At 37.5% G+C, this 22613-nt stretch overlaps 1 protein-coding gene across 13 annotated transcripts in view; it reads left to right on the forward strand.

Annotated features, from left to right (window-relative positions):
* Positions 1-22613, forward strand: part of EMCN (endomucin) — a 119135-nt gene that overhangs the window by 55739 nt on the left and 40783 nt on the right. For 11 of the 13 annotated variants that reach the window (XM_078367893.1, XM_078367885.1, XM_078367884.1 and 8 more), the window contains one exon: positions 18546-18584. The exons of the other annotated variants lie outside the window; for them this stretch is intronic. In XM_078367893.1, coding sequence (XP_078224019.1) covers positions 18546-18584 — 39 coding nt within the window. The remainder of the gene's footprint in view (positions 1-18545; positions 18585-22613) is intronic. 13 annotated transcript variants of the gene reach the window in all.

The following is a 22613-nucleotide window of genomic DNA, read 5'->3' on the forward strand; positions in this document are numbered from 1 at the left end:
AAAGGACCTGGAATAGTCAAAACACTTCTGAAAAAGAACAAAGTTGGAGAACACAACCCAATTTCAAAACTTATTCTAAAGCTATAGTAATTAAGTATGAACCTCACAAACATTATACTCAATGAAAGAAGTCATACACAAAACATGACATGTGACATGATCCTATTTATATGAAATATGCAGAAAAGACACTTTATAGAGACAGGTAATTGGTTGCCTGCAGCTGGAGATGGGAGTAGGGACTGACTCTACATAAGCTCAAAGGAGTTTTTCATGTTGATGGAGCTGTTCTAAAACTGGATCATGGTGATGATTGCACAACTCTACAAATTTACTAAAAATTATTACCTGTATTCTTTAAATGAGTGCTTTTAATTGTGTGTAAATATTATCCTTATAAAGCTTTATTGAAAAACAAAAGGAAAGAGAATGATGAGCTTAGCCAATCAAATTTTCTTTCTGAGTAATCTGAACTAGAAAACCCAACAAACAGAAGGAGTTACCTATGAGAACAGAAGCTGAAAATTTCAGTAGAGGGAGTCTGAGATAGTCATGGTGATTCATGTGCATACTTATGGCATCCAGAAGCAGTTATTATGAGTAAACAGGATTTATAGAAAAGAATGGAAAGTATGTTGGGAGATGGAAATACCCTGTGAGCAAAACTAAATTGTTCGTGTGAGGCAGACAGGGAAGTAGAAGCTGCTTTTCAGTTCCAGTTTCCTCACAACAGGCATATCTCACATTCTGGCCTCCATGGTGTAAGTAATTTGTATATATAGCAAAAACACTTGACTGTAAAAGTTAGAAATCTGCCATAATAGATTTATCAGATACCACTAATTATAAGTAATTGATACATTTTTGGTGTATCCATAGTCCTTAATTAGAAACAGCTACAGATGATTCATAGTGTCTAAGTCTTTTCTTGGGAAATCTCTAAGGTAGAAAGAGATGGTAAGTAGAAATTGTGGCTGTCCAGACCTACTCTTGTCTAGAAACTTCAGAAACATAATTTTCCTCTTTTTAATTGTAATGATCTCAAGCACGACATACAGAAGTTTGCCTAGAAGGAGTCTAATTTTACACCATAATTGAAAACTAATTTTGTAAGTAATATATGTCTAAAAGGCATCTTTTAAAAAACAAAATTCATTCACCTATAATATGATGGCTGCTATAAAATAAGAATAATACTACTATACATATATCTACAAAGTGTATAGCAGCTTCTGAAAAACTAAACTCAAATAATTTTTATCCTTCACTAAATACTTACCCATTCAGTGATGTATAAGGAAGAAAATGGCATTCAGGGACTGTGACTTATTAAACCTAGGACATATCAGAAGTATGTGGTCATTCCCATGAGTCACTTAAGACTTTTAATTCTACTTTAATTCATGAAGTAGAATGCTCTCTTCATCTCAGTTCTGGGGATTGTTGTATTGATTTAACTTCTAAACTCAGTTTAAAATGGTTTTCTTACAAGTAGTTAAAAAAATACATCAAAGTCATTTCCTTAAGAAATGAAGCACTCTGGAAAGCAAGGTAATGAAATAAGTGTATTTACTATTGTTCTTTGCTTTTGTTATTTGATAAACAAGTTTTATACAAAATTTTTTAGAATTTATTATAACACTTATTTCTGGGTCAGCCATTATTCCCTAGATCCCCCTCTTTCCTCGGGGTGCTTACTGCCCAGCATGAACCCCAATTGATATAATGAGTTTGCACACATTTCCATTTGCCAAGTGATGAAACTGGGACCTCGCCTAGATTCCTGGTTAGCAGAGCACAGCTCCCTTTCCACCCATCACATATAAACACATTCAGTATCAATGGAGACAGGACAAAGAAACAGACAGAAAACAAAACAATTTATTCTTGGCTAAGTGTTAAACAGCTGAAGATTCATCTCCCTCTTAAACATCTGGGCAATGGTTCCTTGGATTGAAAATATCAGACAAGGGCATTGTGGGTATTTCATCTCAGGATGAAAAAAGTACAGGTTTTATTTAGAGTAGAAGAGTTAGTGAGATTTGTTACTTTATTCCCTAGAAAGTTGGAATTCAGATCTAAAAAGAAGATCATACTAAAAGTATTTATCCCTAAAATTTTCCCATTCTCTTAGAGTGATGTGTATTTTTCTTATTTAAAATGAAACAAATTTCTAGAATCCTAGAATTTTTAAAATGGAACTTCTCAGTCTAGTGCTCTGATTTTATTATTTTTAAAATGTAGGTTTTTGAATGAAAATTATTTACTAAAAATCTTTCAGAGGATTATCTCTGTATCTGGCATTATTCTGTATTGTGATAAATATTTGTATATTAGACAGACCATGCTATCATGAAATTTACCTTCTAGCAGATAAAAAAGATAAATAAGTTAAATATGAATAATTAAGTATCAGAGATACTTTAAATAATAAAACAGTAAAGGAAAAGCAAGTGAAGTCAGTAGTGCTAATTTTCATAAGGTGCTCAAAGAATTTCTCTCTGGACATGTGCCATTTGGAAAGAGAACTAAATAAAGTGAAGAAGTGAACATATGGATATCTGGGAAAGAGGATTCAAAGAGGAAATACAAAGTGCACAGGTGCTGATGATATGTGGGTGGATTTAAGTTGTTTGAATAAAGAGGAGTCATCTGTGGTAGGAGTGGAAGGAATGAATGGAAGAAAAGGTAGCAGATGCCATCAGAGATGGAAGCAGGAGTCAGTCCAGACAGGACCACACAGGCCATGGTGAGGATAGTGGATTTTATTCTAATTGGATACACAATGTGATGGAGAGTTGAGAGCAGGGCAACAATATAATATTATTTACATTTTCAAAAGACCTAAATTGTTAAACTACTAGAAGACAACCTAGGAGGAAATCTTTTTGGCATTAGTCTGTACAATCATTTTTCAGATATAACCTCAAAAGTAGAGGCAACAAAAGCATAAATAGACAAATGAGATTGTATCAAATGAAAAGGCTTCAGTGCAGAAAAAGAAACAATCAGCAGGGTAAAGAGATAACCTATGGATATAGTTTGGCTGTGTCCCTACTCAAATCTCAGCTTGAATTGTAGCTCCCATAATTTCCATGTGTCATGGGAGTGACCTGGTGGGAGGTTATTGAATCATGAGGGCAGGTCTTTCCCATGCTATTCTTGTGGTAGTGACTAAGTTTCACTTATTCTGATGGTTTTATAAAAGGCAGTTCCCCTGCACAAGCTCTCTTGCCTGCCATCATGTCAGACATGACTTTGCTCCTCATTACCCTTCAGCCATGATTTTGAGGCCTCCTCAGCCATGTGGAACTGTGATTCAATTAAACCTTTTTCTTTTATAAATTATCCAGTCACAGGTATGTCTTTATTACCAGTGAAAGAACAGACTAATACACCTATAGAATGAAAGTAAATATTTGCAAACCATACATCCTTTTAGAGGTTAACATACAAAATATATACGAAACTCAAACAACTTTATGTCAAGAAAACAAATAATCCCATTTTAAAATGGGCCAAGGACCTGAATAGACATTTCTCAGAAGAAGACATACAAATGGTCAACAGACATATGAAAAAATGCCCAACATTAATAATCATCAAGTAAATGCAAATTAAAAACACAGTGAGGTATCACCTCATACTTGTTAGAAAGGCTGTTATCAAAATGACAAGAGATAAAAAGTGCTGGCAAAGATGCGGAGAAAAGGGAACTCTTGTACACTGTTGGTGGAAATGTAAAATCATATAGTCATAGTGGAAAAACTGTATGGAGATTCTCCCAAAATTGAAAATATAACTAACATATGATCCAGCAATCCCACTTCTGGGTATAAATCCAAGGAAATAAAATTAGTAGGTCAAAGGGATATTTAAGTCTCATGTTCAACAAGCAATATTCACAATAGGCAAAATAATGGAATAAACCTAAGTGTTCATTAACAGATGAACCACTAAAGAAAATGTGGAATATATATACACAATGGGATACCATTTTGCCTGGAACAAAAAAGGAAAACCTGCCATTTGCAACATCATGGAGAAACTTAGAGGTCATTATGCTAACTGAAATAAGTCTGGCACAGAAAGACAAATATTGCATGATTTCCCTTACATGTGGAATCTAAACATGTTGAACTCACAAAAATAGAGAGTAGAATGGTAGTTACTAGAAGCTGGATGTTAGGGGCTGGGTAGGTTGGGAATAAGAAGAGGTTGGTCAAATGATACGAAGTTTCAGTTAGATAGACAGGAGGAAAACCTTCTGGAGACCTATTTTACAATCTAGTGTCTATAATTAATGATAACATATTAGGTACTTGAAAATTACTAAGAAAATAGATTTTAAATGTCTGACCTAAAAGAAACTAATAAGTATCTAAGATGATATGTTAATCAGCTTGCTTTAATCATTCCACAATACACATACACACACACACACACACACACACATCTCAGAACATCACACTGTACACTATATATATATATATATATATATGTATACATATATATGTATACATATATATATATATGCTGTACACACACACACATCTCTCTCAAAGGAGAGAAAGCCAGAGAAAACTTGCCATCCATTGGAAGGTCAGTTTAATACTGTGTTTTTTATGTGTATTTGCCTGCTTCTCTAGCTCAACAGTGGAATCTTTCAGAGGAAAGAACGTCTCCCCATGCTGAACAGAGCCTCTAGCACCAGGATAAGGCTAAATGTTTATGAAGTTGTACCATAAAGACAGAAAGTGATGGAGGAAAGTTCAAACCACAAAAAGGTGGAGCTTTCTGAAGAGACGGTTTTTTGTCTAGAATTGAATAAGTTTTGAGGAGTTAGCACCAGCTGCAAAGAAGAAAGGAGTCATTTTGGGAAAAGAAAAACCATGAGTGAAGGTAAATTGAAAAGAAGATAGAGAATGTTTGTTTTTGGAGTGCAGGCTGTTTTAAGACCTTTGTTGGCTTTAGGACTTCCGATCTTTGGTCCCTTTTCTCAAACATTGAATTGCCCCCACATCCTGTGTTAGGGAATTTATAGATTGTAATTTATAAAATTACAAAAGTTGTAAAAACTTATACAGATTTATCAAAAGTTATAAAAATGATATAAGTTGAATATCCCTTATTCAAAATGATTGGGATCAGAAGTGTTTCAGACCTTAATGGATTTTAAGGTTGTATGTATTTTGTAGACACATTAGGGGAATCATTTATTAATTTAGATATTGTTGCTTTCTTTTGTATATTGGAGGCAATAATTTTGTGTTTAAGATTTCATTAAGACCTTGGAAATATTTTAGGTCCAAGATACTGTTATCAAAGAGCCTAACAGATAAAACAGCCCTCAAAATAAAATAAAATAATGACATACAATAAACCTCACAACAAAGAAAAGCTCAGGTCCAGATAGCCTCACTAAAGAATTCCATTTAAAAAATTAAAAAAGAATTAACACCAGTACTTCTCAAACTTTTATAAAAGAGAAGGGAGCACTTTCAGATACATTGTATGAGGCTAAAATTATGCAGATACCAAAATCATACACAAAGACTACAAGAAAAGAATATTGCAGACCAATATTCTTATATTGATACAAAAACCCTCAACAAAATATTAGCAAACCAAATTCAGTAACACATTAAGAGGATTAGACATTGTATTTGAAATGGCATTTATTTGTGGAATGCCAGGATGGTTCAACATATGAAAATCAATCAATGTAATATACCACATTAACAGAATGAAGGTCAATAGCCATATGATTATTTCAATTGGTGCAGAAACCATTTGACAAAATTCAACACCGTTTCAAAATAAAAATGCACAATAAACTATAAATTTTAAAAAATTGCCACTGAATAATAAAGTGCATATATGAAAATCCCACAACTAACTTTCTACTCCACAGTACAAAATTGAAAGCTTTTCTTAGATTGGGAACAAAGCAATGATGCCCACTCTCATCACTTCTACTGAACACAGTACTGAAAGTTCTATTCAGAGCAATCAGGCACCAAAAAGAAATTAAAAGTAGCCATATAGAGAAGAAAGTAGTAAAATAATCTCTGTTCTCAGGTAACATGATCTTATTTATATAAAACCTTAATAATCACACACACACACACACACACACACACACACACACATACACACAAACTATATGCTGCTTATGAAAGACACATAACAGTTAAATTTAAGAGTGGATAGGAGAAGATGGTGCTGTAGGACCAACTCAGGATTGCAGCTCCCAGTGAAAGCACAGAGGGTGAGTGGATGCCGCATTTCCAGACAGATCTTTATAGCCCGCAGATCAGGAGATTCTCAGGTGTGGGCTGCCAGATTCCCGCTCATGGGCTGCCAGAGTGGCTGTTTGGGCTGCTGCGGCTGTTTGGGCTGGTGTGGCTGTTTGGGCTGGGGCCACAGCACAGCAGCACACCATACAAAATACACTGGTTTGGTTGCCCTGTTAAACCAGCAATTGGAGATTTCAGAAGGCAGATTAACACATTCATCTGATTAAATGGAACTTAAACAGAAAGCCAGGCCAGGAGATTCCTGGGCAGCAATGTTGTTCCAGCCGGCGCAGTGGGTCGCTGCACAGGAAATCACACAGATCCTGGCGCCCTTTCAGCAGGTGACTGGAACACCTGGGAGTCAACCGTTCAACTTAAAAAAAAAAGGGGGGCTTTGAGGCAGGGAGCCAGGTGATCAGGCTCGGCGGGTCCCACCCCCACAAAAATAAACAAAACAGCAATTGGAAACGTTCAGGGTTGAGAGTTTCACAGCAAGCACAGCTGAACCCAGGACAGTGCAGCTCGGTGGGGGAGGGTTGTCCACCATTACTGAGGGACTCAACCCCTAAGAAGGTACTCAGCCATTGCTGACACAGCCTGCCGTTGCCAAGGCAACCCTCCATTGCCAAGGCAACCCGCCATAACAGAGAGAGTCCACCACTACAGAGGCAGGCCACCATCACCATGGCAGCTCTAACCACACCCCTATAAACAGGACTATAGGGAATTACACAGAGCAGCAGGGCCGAGCCCATGACAGCAGGGTGGAGCCCACAGCAGCAGGGCAGAGCCCACGACAGCAGGGCAGAGCCCACGGCAACAGGGTGGAGCCCACAGCAGCTCAGCATAGCCACTACAGGCAAGCAGTGATTAGATTGCCTTCTTGCTGGGCAGGACAGAGCAACAGATACTCATAAATAAAGCCCTAACTCCCTGGGACAGAGCACCTGAGAAAAAAAAAATGGGCATTATGAGTTCAGCTGCAGCAGACTTAAATATACCTGCCTAGCAGCCCTGAATGAACAACGCAGCTCACAGCTCAGCACTTGAGCTCATATAAAGTACAGACTGTCTCCTCAAGTATAAAGTACAGACAGTCTCCTCAAGCAGCTCCCTGACCCCTGTATATCCAAAGAGTCACCTCACAAAGGACTGATCAGACTGAATTTGGCAGGCATCATTCAGGGACAAAGATAGAAGGAGAAGAAACTGGTAGCAACCCTCATGGTTCTGCAGCTGCTACAGGTGTACCCCAGGCCAGCAGGGCCAGGAGTGGACCTCAGCAGTTCTACAGAAGAGGGGCCAGATTGTTAGAAGTAAAACTAAGAAACAGAAATACTTCATCATCAACAATCTGGATGTCCACTCAGACACCCAATTGGAAAATCAGCAACTACTCAGATGACAGGTGGATAAATCCACAAAGATGGGAAGAAACCACTGCAAAAAGTAGAAAAACAACCGAACCCAGAACACCTTGCCTCCTACAAGGGACCACAACTCCTCACCAGCAAGGGAACAAAGCTGGATGGAGAATGAGTGTGATAAAATGACAGAATCAGACTTCAGAAGGTGGGTAATGAGAAACTTCCATGAGCTAAAAGAATATGTTCTAACTCAATTCAAAGAAACTAAGAACCTTGAAAAAAGATTTGTTGGAATGATAACAAGAATGGACAACATAGAGAGGAATATGAGTGAATTGAAGGAGCTGAAAAACACAACACGAGAACTTCACGAAGCATGCACAAGTTTCAACAGCTGAATTGACCAAGCAAAGGAAAGGATATTAGAGGTCGAAGATAAACTCTATGAAATAAAATGAGAAGCCAAGATTGGAGAAAAAAGCACAAAAAGGAATGAACAAAGTCTCCAAGAAATGTGGGACTGTGTGAAGAGACCTTTGATAGGTGTACCTGAATGTGATGAAGAGAAAGAATCCAAACTAGAAAATACTCTTCAAGATATTATCCAGGAAAATTTCCCCAACCTAGCAAGGCAGGCCAATATTCAAGTCCAGGAAATACAGAGAACACAACAAAGATGTTCCGCAAGAAGAGAAACCCAAGGCACATAATCGTCAGATTTGCCAGGATTGAAATGAAGGAGAAAATGCTAAGGGCAGCCAGAGAGAAAGGTAGGGTCACCCACAAAGGGAAGCCCATCAGACTCACAGCAGATCTCTCAGCAGAAACTCTACAAGCCAGAAGAGAGTGGGGGCCAATATTCAACATCCTTAAAGAAAAGAGCTTTCAACCCAGAATTTCATATCCAGCCAAACTGAGCTTCATAAGTGAAGGAAAAATAAAATCCTTTGCGAACAAGCAATTACTCAGAGATTTTGTCACCACCAGGCCTGCTTTAAAAGAGCTCCTGAAAGAGGCACCACACATAGAAAGGAACAACCAGTACCAGCCATTCCGAATACATACCACATGCTAAAGAGCATCAACAAAATGAAGAATCTGCATCAACTAACAGGCAAAACAGCCAGCTAGCATCAAAATGGCAGTATCAAATTCACACATAACAATATTAACCCTAAATGTAAATGAAATAAATGCACCAATCAAAACACACAGACTGGCAAATTGGATAAAAAACCAAAACCCATCAGTGTGCTGTATCCAGGAAACCTATCCCATCTGCAAGGATACACAAAGGCTCAAAATAAAGGGATGGAGGAAGATTTACCAAGCAAATGGAGAGAAAAAAAAAAGCAGGTGTTGCAATTCTCATCTCTGATAAAATAGATGTTAAAGCAACAAAGATCCAAAGAGACAAAGAAGGACATTACATAATGGTAAAAGGATCAATACAACAAGAAGAGCTAATGATCCTAAATATATACGCACCCAATACAGGAGTACCCAGATACAAAAGGCAAGTTCTTAATGACTTACAAAGAGACTTAGACTCCCACACAATAATAGTGGGAGACCTTAACACTCCACTGTCAATATTAGACAGATCAACCAGACAGAAAATTCACAAGGTTATCCAGGACTTGAACTCAGACCTGGAACAAGCAAACATGATAGACATCTACAGAACACTCCACCCCAAATCCACAGAATACACATTCTTCTCAGCACCACATCACACCTATTCAAAAATTGATCACATAATTGGAGGTAAATAACTCCTCAGCAAATGCAAAACAACTGAAATAATAACAAACAGTTTCTCAGACCATAGTGCAATCAAGTTAGAACTCAGAATTCAGAAACAAACTCAGAACTGCACAGCTTCATGGAAACTGAACAACTGGCTCTTGAATGTCGATTGGATAAACAACGAAATGAAGGCAGAAATAAAGAAGTTCTTTGAAACCAACGAGAATGAAGACACAACATACCAGAATCTCTGGGACACATTTAAAGCAGTCTCTAGAGGAAAATATATAGCAATAAGGGCCCACATGAGAAGAGTGGAGAGATCCAAACTGACACCCTATCATCAAAATTGAGAGAGCTAGAGGAGAAAGATCAAAAACACTCAAAACATAGCAGAAGACAAGAAATAACTAAGATCAGAGCTGAACTGAAGGAGATAGAGACATGAAAAACCCTTCAAAAAATCAATAAATCCAAGAGCTGGTGTTTTGAAAAGATCAACAAAATAGACAGACCACTAGCCAGATTGATTAAAAATAAAAGGGAGAACAACCAAATGGATACAATAAAAAATAATAAAGGGGAAATCACCACAGATTCCACAGAAATTCAAACCATCATCAGAGAATATTACAAACAACTCTATGCACATAAACTAGTAAACCTGGAAGAAATGGATAAATTCCTGGACACTTGGGTCCTCCCAAGCCTAAACCAGGAGGAAGTCGAAACTATGAATAGACCAATAACAAGGTCTGAAGTTGAGGCAGCAATTAAGAACCTACCACACAAAAAAAAGCCCAGGTCCAGATGGGTTCACAGCTGAATTGTACCAGACACACAAAGAGGAACTGTTACCATTCCTTTTGAAACTATTTTAAATAATCCAAAAAGAGGGAATCCTTCCCAAATCATTTTATGAGACCAACATCATCCTGATACCAAAACCCGGCAGAGACTCAACAAGAAAAGAAAACTTCAGGCCAATATCCATGATGAACATAGATGCAAAAATCTTCAATGAAATACTGGCAAGCTGATTGCAACAGCACATCAAAAAGCTTATCCACCATGATCAAGTAGGATTCTCCCAGGGATGCAAGTCTGGTTCAACATACGCAAGTCTATAAACGTAATTCACCACATAAACAGAACCAAAAACAAAAACCACATGATTATCTCAATTGACGCAGAGAAGGCATTTGACAAAATTCAACAGTGCTTTATGCGAAAACCCTCAATAAACTCAGTATTGACGGAACGTATCTCAAAATAATAAAAGCTATTTATGACAAACCAACAGCCAATATCATACTGAATGGGCAAAAACTGGAAGCATTCCCTTTGAAATCTGGCACAAGACAAGGCTGCCCTCTCTCACCACTCCTATTCAATATAGTACTGGAAGTTATAGCCAGAGCTATCAGGCAAGAAAAAGAAACAAAGGGTATTCAAATAGGAAAGGAGGAAGCCAAATTGTCTCTATTTGCAGACGACTTGATAATATATCTAAAAGACCCCATATCTCAGCCCAAAAACTCCTGAAACTGATAAGCAACTTCAGCAAAGTCTCAGGATATAAAATCAATGTGCAAAAATCACAAGCCTTCCTCTACACCAATAACAGACTTAAAGAAAGCCAAATCAAGAACGAACTGCCATTCACAATTGCTACAAAAAGAATAAAATACCTTGGAATACAACTCACAAGGAACTTAAAGGACTTCTTCAAGGAGAACTACAAACCACCGCTCAACGAAATCAGAGAGGACACAAACAGATGGAGAAACATTCCATTTTCATGGTTAGGAAGAATCAATATCCTGAAAATGGCTACACTGCCCAAAGTAATTTACAGACTCAATGCTATCCCCATCAAGCTACCATTGACTTTCTTCACAGAATGGAAAAAACCACCATGAACTTCATTTGGAACCAAAAGAGAGCCCGCATAGCCAAGTCAATTCTAAGCAAAAAGAACACAGTGGGAGGCATCACACTACCGGACTTCAAACTATACTACAAGGCTGCAGTAATCAAAACAGCATGGCACTGGTACCAAAACAGAGATATAGACCAATGGAACAGAACAGAGGCATCAGAGGCAACACAACATATCTACAACCATACAATCTTTGATAAACCTGACAAAAACAAGCAATGGGGAAAGGATTCCCTGTTTAATAAATGGTGTTGGGAAAACTGGCTAGCCATGTGCAGAAAGCAGAAACTGGACCCCTTCCTGACACCTTACACTAAAGTTAAACATAAGACCTGGCACCATAAAAACCCTAGAAGAAAATCTAGGCAAAACCATTCAGGACATAGGAGTAGGCAAGGACTTCATGAACAAAACACCAAAAGCATTGGCAACAAAAGCCAAAATAGACAAATGGGACCTAATCAAACTCCACAGCTTCTGAACGACATAAGAAACAGTCATTAGGGTGAATAGGCATCCAACAGAATGGGAAAAAACTTTTGCAGTTTACGCATCTGACCAAGGGCTGATATCCAGAATCTACAAAGAACTAAAACAGATCTACAAGAAAAAAACAAACAAGCACATTCAAAAATGGGCAAAGGATATGAATAGACACTTTACAAAAGAAGACATACATGAGGCCAACAAACATATAAAAAAATGCTCATCATCACTGGTCATCAGAGAAATGCAAATCAAAACTACATTGAGATACCATCTCATGCCAGTTAGAATAGCGATCATTAAAAAATCTGGAGACAACAGATGCTGGAGAGGATGTGGAGAAAAAGGAACACTTTTACACTGTTGGTGGGAGTGTAAATTAGTTCAACCATTGTGGAAGACAGGGTGGCGATTCCTCAAGGACCTAGAAATAGAAATCCCATTTCACCCAGCAATCCCATTACTGGGTATATATCCAAAGGACTATAAATCATTCTACTATAAGGACACATGCACACGAATGTTCATTGCAGCACTGTTTACAATAGCAAAGACCTGGAACCAACCCAAATGCCCATTGATGGTAGACTGGACTGGGGAAATGTGGCACATATACACCATGGAATATTATGCAGCAATAAAAAATGATGAGTTCGTGTTCTTTGTAGGGACATGGATGAATCTAGAGAACATCATTCTCTGCAAGCTGACACAAGAACAGAAAACGAAATACTGCATATTCTCATTCATAGGCGGGTGATGAACAATAAGAACACATGGACACAGGGAGGGGAGCACTACATAATGGGGTCTGTTGGGGGAATAGGGGGGGGACAGCAGGGTGAGGGAGCGGGGGAGGGATAGCATGGGGAGAAGTGCCAGATGTGGGTGAAGGGGAGGAAAACAGCAAATCACACTGCCACGTGTGTACCTATGCAACTATCTTGCATGTTCTGCACATGTACCTCAAAACCTAAAATGCATAAAAAAGTGGTTAAAATGGCAATAAATAAATAAATGAGTGAAAAAGGATATACCCTTAATAAAATACATCTATATGGGAAAGGTAGAATTTTAGGCAAAAAATAGACAAAGAAACTAAAGCAAAGTAAATAGAAACATTTCATAATACTAAAATACTTAATTTTCCAGGATAATTTTTACGTATGTTGAAATTTTTTCATATGTTATCATATAGCATGAAAATGTATAAAGCAAAAATTAAGTGAAAAAGACAAATCCACAATTCTAGTGAAAATTTTAATATACCTTTCTCAATAGTTGACAAATATCTCAGTATTGGTGTAGCATAAATCAATGTGACTAACAAACTTAATTTAATGGACATATGTGGAACACCACACCTAAACTACAGAAAGTGATTTTCATGTAGCTCAGAATTCATTACTGTCATAGATCATAGACTGTATCATAAAGCAAGTCTCAACAGGTTTTAAATGATTTACATGATATAGAGTGTATCTCTTAATCAAAAAGTAATTAATCTGAACATCAAAAACTGAAAGATAAGTATATACTCATAAATTTTAAACTGCAGTAACATATGTCAAAGAAGTAATCATAATGACAATCAGTCAATAGTTTAAATAGAATGACAGTATAAATATGGAGTACAAGTATTTGTGCAATATAATTAAAGTCAGTCTTAACAGTAAAATATATAACTCTAAAATGCATATATTAGGCAGGATAAAGAATGGTTCAAACTTAATTATTGGAACAGCCATCTCAATAGGCAGGAAAAAAAGAAATAATAAACCCAAAAAATATTGAAGGAAGAAAACAATAAAAAATATGAGTAGGAATTAATGAATTGGAAAGCAAATGTACTGTGAAGTGGATCAACAGAAACTAATATTTTGCATTTTTCAACATGACTGCATAACAATAGAAACTAGAAAAATTGGAGAGAAGAAAGACAAGAAAAATAAGAATAAAACGTCAGTGAGCTGTGAAACAACTCAAGGGCCTCACATACATATAATTCCAAAAGAAGATATAAGAAGGATAGACAGAAAAGATGAAGGGCCAGGTGTGGTGGCTCACCCACTCCAAAGTAGTTCCAACACTTGAGAGTCCAAAGTGGGCAAATCGCTTGACCCCAGGAGTTTGAGACCAGCCTGGGCAACATGGTAAAACCCTATCTCTACAAAAGATACAAAAATTAGTCAGTCATAGTGTCAGGCACCTGTCTTCCCAGCTACTTAGGAGGCTGAGTCAGGAAGATTGATTGAGCCAGGGAGATGGAGCATGCAGTGAGCCATGATCATGCCACTGCACTCCAGCCTGGGTGGCAACATGAAACCCTGTCTAAAGAGGAAAAAAAAAAAGAACAAAAGGGAAGATATGCCAAGTGTATAAAATTATAAACCCATAGATCAGGGAACTTTATGAGCCCCAAGTTGAAGAAAGAGGAAGAAAACCACACCAAAGCATATCATAATCAAATCATGGAAAACCAGAGATAAAGAGAAAATCTTGAAAAAAGCTGTCAAAAAAATGAAACAATAAATAGAGGAGAACAACGATAAAATTGACAGCAGAGTCTCTGTCGGGGACCAGCCCTGACATGGACCGTGAGGGTTGCAAGGGACTGTGGAGACAAAGAAATGAAAAAATACAAGTGAAGAGTGCATAAAGTGGGGACCAGGGGACCAACGCTAGTATGGAGGCTGTAAAGGCCCCTAGCTTGGTGCCCACACCATTTATTGGTGTACAACACAAAGCAAGAATGTGGTAGGGGTGTGAGGGGACATAGCTAGGGTGGTTAGGCATTTCCTTTGAGGCATATAGAACAAATTATATTCTAGATTTAATCATTAAATAAGATAGAGGGGTCGTAGATAGGAACCAGCAAGTCTGGTCACATTCTTGTGCTTCCAAGAGGCATTCCTCCCTTGAGCACAGAGCATGGTGTTCCATAAGCTCTTTCTTTCTGTGCTAGATAAACAGGTCATGGTCCTTCCAGCAAGTCTCATCAGGAACAACACATTCCAAAAAGCAATAAAGCAACATTTTTAGTACTGGAAGCAAAAAAAAAAAAAAAAAATTCACCCTAGAATTCTGTAAATATTTTTTCAGACATATAAAAGCTGAGAAAATGCATTATCGGTAAAGACATTCAGGAAGAGAAAAATATGGTACCAGATGGAAATTTGAATCTAAATAAAGGCATGAAGAGCATTAGAAATGGTAAATATGTGAGCAACTATAAAAGACTTTTATCTCATTTTTAGTCTCTTCAAAAGACAATTTATTGTTTAAAAAAATAACTAAAACGTATTGAAGGTTTAAGACATACATAGAAGCAAAATATATAACAATGGCACAAATGCCAAAATGAGAGAAAGGTTATAAATATACTGTTCTAAAAATTAAATGCCTTTGGGAGGCTGAGGCTAGGTGGATCATGAGGTTGGGAGTTCAAGACCAGCCTGACCAACATGGTGAAACCCCATTTCTACTAACCGTACAAAAATTAGTCGGGCATGGTGGCAGGCTCCTGTAATTCCAGCTGCTCGGGAGGCTGAGGGAGGAGAATTGCTTGAACCCAGGAAGAAGAGGTTGCAGTGAGCCGAGATTGTGCCACTGCACTACTCCAGCCTGGGTGACAGAGCAAGACTTGATCTCAAAAAAAAAAAAAAAAAAAACTAAACTAAATGCTTGAGCAAAGTTTAGCTTTTGATTAATGTGATCAGCATTTTAAAATTCATTTGCATTTCATAAGACTTCAATTTCATATTTGAAAATCAAACTCAACAGATTGTAAGTTGCCAACCCCTTGACTAAACGTTGGGTCCTTACTAAATACGTAGGTTTGAGAATGGTTAACAAACTACACTGCTAATTTGCTATTTGACTGTCCTGAGATCCTTTATAAATTAAAGCTTGGCCTTTTCTCAAAACACGTGTTTCATGAAAATTATAAAGAGTAAACAGGAATAACTGAAATTGTCTTCATACAACTTTAGCCATATTCCATAGCACTCATCTTTATTAAGCTTTTGTATCCATAAAACTGAGTCCAAATTTGAAAGTTATATTTGCATAAAAACACTTTATCATTTTCAAAATAGCTTCTTGATTTCAGGGAAAAAAGGAATATGTTTTATGCTTGATTAAATATTTGAGACTTACAGAATTTTGTCCTCAAAATATCAATTTATTTATTCATATATATATATAAATGTCCAGACTTCTTACAGTACTCAATAGAAGGATTCTGAATTGATGTGTTTTATTAAGATTCAGCTATATCTTAATGTATAGTTATATTTCTTTTATTAGGTGCCTCTAAATTATGACACATTTTTGAAGGCTAAAAAAATTCAAATAAAGGATAATCAGAAGGTTTTGTCTAATACAAGTTTAAATGTTTTTCTTCTCATTGAAGTCTATCAAGAAAGGTTATGGCCTGATAATAAGAGGAACAAGGATTTTGATTTTCCTTGTATTCTAATCCTCTAGCAGCTAATAGATATTTTAATTGCATCTTCCAAATGCAGCATAATGCCATGTTCAAAAGTGTTTTAACTAGTTATCATAAGTAGGAATTAATTACATAGCTTTCTATTTGGAACAGTTTAGTGGAAGGGAAAGCTGTGCATCTTACTGAAAGATGAAAACTAGAACAAACAGACCTGGCCTATAAACCTGGATCTCTCCTTAAGAAAGTAATTTTACTACTCTCAGCTAATATTTCCAGATCTGAAAAATGGAAATGTATCTCCCTTATAGGCATCAGCCAATAGTATATGAAACTGATCATAAAAGTTGCTTACAAATCGTAGCTATAATTGTCCAAATAGGAAATTTTACATAATGTATTCATTTTTCTTTAAAAGTTGAATTCAGGTAGGTAGACTGTTTAAAATCAATTTCTACTGTCATCCATTCTATTCATACGTTTCTACTGGTAAGCACCGGAATCACTTCTCTAAACAAGACAAGAAGTCTGCCCCCATGGAGTTCCTTTCTGATAGGAAATAATATTTTTTTAAAGACAAAAGTAAATACATGGTAGTAATAGAAGTGTTGTCGAACAAATGAAGTGATGAGACGAAATGATGTGAAAAGGTCTGTGGAAACAATTTAGTGAAGGTGGTTGGGGAGACTTCTCTGAATAGTGACTTCCGAGCAGAGTCATGACTGTCAAGAAAGAAAGAAGAGAACCCCAAGGCAGAAAGGGCCTTGTCCGTTCAATCCGCCACAGCAAAGCCACAAGGTGGAGTACACTGAAACAGGGCCTGAATGGTTAGAGGTGAATTGAGGAGCAATAGGGAGCCATTGAGCAGTGAAGTTTAAATTTAAAAAGATTTTTCTAAGCAGCTATTGCAGGTACACAGGAGAGAGATAAGGGTGCTGGGTGGACAGTAGCAGAAAAAGTGGTGAGACATCTTTAAATTCATAATACATTTTGAAACTAGAGCTGATAAGGGTGAGAAACATAGGGCACTCAAGAAAGGCTACTTACGTTTTGTTTTGTGCAACTGGAAGACAGATGGCACCATGTATTCATCCAAGAAAGTAGGGGAAGAGACAGATTGCCGGATAACAGTCAAGAGTTCTGTTTTGGGCATGTTAAATTTCAGATGCTGATATAGAGAGTCAAATAAATATACAAAGGAAGCAAGTGGACTTTTAAAATGTCATTATTGGGTTTCTATTTGTTTCAAAATTATTTTCTGTATTTTTCATGTGCCAAATCTTGTTTATGCTGGATGTACTTTAAGGTGTTGAAGTCATCTTTGATTATAATCCTCTCAAGTTACTTTCCTTATAGAAAACTCTCCTGGACTATATCATAAAATAATTCCTTAAGTTTTAAACGTATCTTTCTGAACCTTGCTGCATATTCCCCAGGTCATGAGATGCGCCATGTCTTAGTAGTATTACAACACATGGCAGCCCCATTCATTAAGCATTTACTGAAGGATTTTTGTTTTCTATGTTATCTCAGGGTATTCAAGGTGTGAGGTTGTACCAGATGCTATAAAGCAAGACTCAGCAAACTTTGGCCCACAGGCAAAATCTAATACTCTGACTTTTTCAAAATAAAGTTTTATTGGAACACAGTTATTCCCATTCTTTAGATAGCGTATGGCTCCATTCACACCAAAAGGCAGAGTTGAATAGTTATGATAGAGATTTATGGCCCACAACCTAAAATATTTAGCCCTTTAAGAAAAAGTTGGTTGAAACACTTTTTCTTAAAAACCTTCTCTGGGCCAAGCATGGTGGCTCATGCCTGTTATCCCAGCACTTTGGGAGGCCGAGGTGGGCAGATTATGAGCTCAAGAGATCAAGACCAGCCTGGCCAGCATGGTGAAATCCCATCTCTATGAAAAATACAAAAATTCGCTGGGCATGGTGGCGCATGCCTGTAGTACTAGCTACTCAGGAGGCTGAGGCAGGAGAATTGCTTGAAGACAGAAGGCAGAAGTTTCAATGAGCCGAGATCTCACCACTGCACTCCAGCCTGGACAACAAAGCAAGAAACCATCTCAAAAAAAAAAACCCTTCTTATAATCAGGAAGAATCATGATTTTATGATTTGAAAACAGTGAATCAGAAATGAGCTAAAATTTATACTCATTAACCAACTGAAACAATTGTGAGAACACATCTGATAGTCAACATTTAATTGTATTGATTTTCTTTTCTTTTTTTTTCCCTCTAAAGCTGAGACTCAGAGTATAATTAAAACAATGGAATTATCAGGTAAGTTCTTTTTTTCTCTCTCTCTCTCTGAGTATCTTCATGGGTAAAATCTCAAGAATAAAACAAATTAGACCAATCCGTTTGGGGGCAGGGAGAAATAGTACAAGGGAAAACATTACATCACAAATAAAATGTTTAGAAAACCTTGAGTTTCAAAAATGCAGACCAAGAGAACATATAAAGACATGTCTGAATGCTCTGTGACTAAGGTGAATTGAGCCAGCTCTAGTGAACATACAAAGCCTGTGAGATTGCCCTCTGTCCTCTGCCCCGGAGCCCACTGTTCCTGATCTGTTTCTATTGCCAGTGTGCCCAGTCCCAGAAGTACAGTGTCTTCTCTTACTTTCTAACAAAATATGGTACTAGTATTCAAAAAGATGATGTTAGAAACCACAATTAACAATCTAAAATGTTATCATTCCAAGAAGTGCTCATATTTGCCACCCTTAGTTCTAGACTGAATGTGTTTTGGATAATGGAGCAACAGGAATTGAAGATCATTAGGCAAAGGAAGATGGCAATGTTGAATCTTGCTGTCTTGAAATCATAGTTATCTGAAAGATTTTTATCTTTCCACATTCTACCTGGTGCTTATACAAATGACAAATCTTATAAGCTCTCAATGCTGGTCATCTTTGATATATATAAACTAAGTAAAAACTAATACAAAAACAGAAAAACAAATTCCGCATGTTCTGACTTAGAAGTGGGAGCGAAATGATGAGAATTCATGAACATGAAGAAGGAAACAACAGAAACTGGTGTCTACCCGAGAGTGGAGGGTGGGAGAAGGGAGAGGAGCATTAAAAATAACTATTGGGTACTAGGCTTAATACCTGGGTGATAAAATAATTGGCAGAACGAACCCCCGTGACACGAGTTTACCTATATAGCAAACCTGCACATGTATCCTTGAGACTAAAAATAAAGTTTAAAAAAATGAAAATAAATAAATAAATAAATAATGTGAAATAAACCTATAGGTTCCTATAACTTTTTAAAAATTAGAAAAATTAAAAAAAGAGTGACTAAAAATTATGAGTGCTTTATTTTCACAGCAGATAGTCTATAATCACCTTAGTCTAACTACTACCTCTTGTTTTCAAGGAATTGGAAGCAAATTATTGTGCTTTTAACTTTTAATAATTATCTTCTATATCATACATCTCATTATTAAAGAAGTCATTTTATATGAATTCCATCTACTTCACTAATCACCATTTTTTATTGTTTCCACCTTCATAGACTAAAACTTGACATGCACTAGAGGAAAAACAGCAAAACAAAACAAAAGCAGTGCACCAGTCAGAGGAGACTGATGCAGTTCTGGGAAGAGATTTTTTTCCCTCTGCTTCATAGATTGACTATCAAGGAGAAGTCAGAGGTCATGAACTGGAAAGCTGCCAAATTGTCCATTCTTTTAAAAGAGGGACTGAAGCATCCTTCATTTTGTTTAAAGAAATTTTATTTACAAATGCCAGCTATACGTTTAATTAATTTTAGTGGAATAAAAAGCTCATTTTCGCTATTTTAATTTTTTGAGTTATGCAAGCTAATTTTCCTAAGCCAAATAATAGACAAACAATGTATTTGAATAGTGGATTCAAAAGAAATGAGACTGGATCAATAAACCACTAGAAAATTGAGTTTTATTTTTTTACATTCAAACTTCAAATATGTATTTCAGCTAAAGACTAAATGCAGATTCACCATTCCTCAAAAGATAAATTAACAAATTTATTAACAGGATATTCTCTATACTTCTGTTGACAACTCTAATAATTTGTGTGTTTTTTTCAGATTAAAGAATTCGTTAGTCTTATGTATTTGTCATCAAAGATATTAAAATGCCGAACTTGTGAAATATTTGTCCAAGGGATTAAGGACAGGAATATTATTAAAAATAATTCATATTTCTATTTTAGATAGAAATTGGCATAAAATTATAGTCCATAGAATTACTAGTTCTTTTTTCATTTTATAAATATAAGCAAATATGTATCCAGTCTTTGAATATATCACATACAGTTCTCACGTTTGATATTTTCTTCAACATTATGCTGATAGTTTTAATTTCCTTGAAAAGTTACATTTTTACACTACTTCAAAAACTATTAATAAGGGTCTATAAATTGATGATTTATATAGAACCTTTTTGGAGAGATTAAAAAACAAGTAAGGGCTCTATATGAAATGTAAGTTATGACCAGTTATACATAGATATCATATTTCAACATTATAAAACAAAAATAGATCCATGTTGGTGACATCAGTAAGATGGTCAACTAAACAGTTTCTACTGCTCTTCCCACTTCCCACAAAAACACTGAAAATAATGAATAAGCAACTACATTTTGATCAAAATAACTAAAGGAAATCTGGAGAACAGCAGCAGAAATCCTGTAGACTACTGAAACACAGGATGGCCACATAGGAAAGGAGAGGAAACACCTTGTATCTGCCATCCCATTTCCCTAGCTGGGATCAGCTCAAAACCAGAAGAGACCCCTTCCTGCAGGGAAAAGGTAAGCCAGAAGACCCCAACAGCTTTCATCAGTACCACAGTACACACAGTTTTTGCACTAGAGAATTCTGCATCCTCATAGAGTTTGAGGCCAGCTGAGGGAGCTACCCAGAGTCTATATACTGAGCTCTCCCTAGAGAAAGAGCTGATGCTGTGCCCCTCCCTCCTCTTCTCAGCCCCTACCCCTTGCCTCATGACTCTTACTGCTACTGCCCTGTACAATCTTGGGAACAAGTGCATCCTGCTCCAAGGGTGAGTATTCATTGCACCCCCCATCCCTGATGTTTTGTTACCACTGCAACAAACCCACCCAATAGCACACCATCCTCCAGCCAAGCTGCTGCTATATCATACCCCTAGGGGCAAGTTCCATGGAACTACTCCATTCCCCACACTCCTCTCACCGCGGAGCTGAAATGGCACTTCAATACCTGGGATCTCAGATCTTCTACACACCAGAGCAGGCATGCCCCTCAATGTCATGTATGAGGCAGCATACCCCTCCACCATCATCAGGGTATCACAAACTTACAGCACACTAGAGCAGTTAACCCCCAGCCCTGACACCACAGATAAGACAGCACACTACCCACAGGGGCTCAGAGCCTTTTGCACACAAGAACAATTGCACACCCCAGTGCCATAGTTGATACAGTACCCTACCCTAAAGGGTTCCAGAGGCACCACTGACCCATAAAACCATGACTTCTGGGGCCAAACAGATATGGCACCTCATATCCCAAAGAATCAGTGCCTGGCTTGAGCTGTGCCACCCAGCCCTCCAGACCAAACAGCCACATGTCCTGCCTACCCAAAATTGGACTATATCCATGCAGTCTGAACTGCTGAGACATACTGCCTCTTAGGAGACTGAAGTCATTGTTGTGCTGGACACCTCCCACTAAGGTCCAAGCTACAGCAGTGTCTTGCCATTTCTGCATTATTGCTGCTGCTGTACCTGGCCTTATAGAGCCTGGGATAGTGGTATGTCCCACCATTCCAAGGTCCATAGTCACCACTACGTTGTATCTCATCATCAAGAGCCTATGCATTTGCTAACTTTGGTGACTCCTCATCCCATATTACAGCTGTTCTTTGCTCCCTGGACCCAAGCTTCTAGAGAACTCCTTTTTCTACCAAGCTATGCCAGTGGCGTACCATGTCCAACAGGGTCACAACCTCAGCTATATTTCAGCACTCTGGGCCTAAGCTGCTGAGGTATGTCTCACATGAACAGACCCTGGCTTACTGGGGAAACTGCATTCACTGGTGCCTTGGAAAGTGAACCTGGGCCTCAAGTCCAAGGTGCTACAGTAGTCTCACAAGACACTGAGCCTATGACCTATATCCACAGCTGCTCTGATCACCTATGCCCCGGCTCCCAGTGCTTCTATAGTTGCCTGTGGGCCATATTAGACCAAACAAAAAATAGATCTCTTCACCTAAGACTCCTCACTGTGGAACGGACAAGAACAGGAGAATTTTTAAGCCTTTGCCCTAGCAAC

This window comes from Callithrix jacchus, chromosome 3 (assembly GCF_049354715.1).
Source record: "Callithrix jacchus isolate 240 chromosome 3, calJac240_pri, whole genome shotgun sequence".
NCBI lineage: Eukaryota > Metazoa > Chordata > Mammalia > Primates > Cebidae > Callithrix > Callithrix jacchus.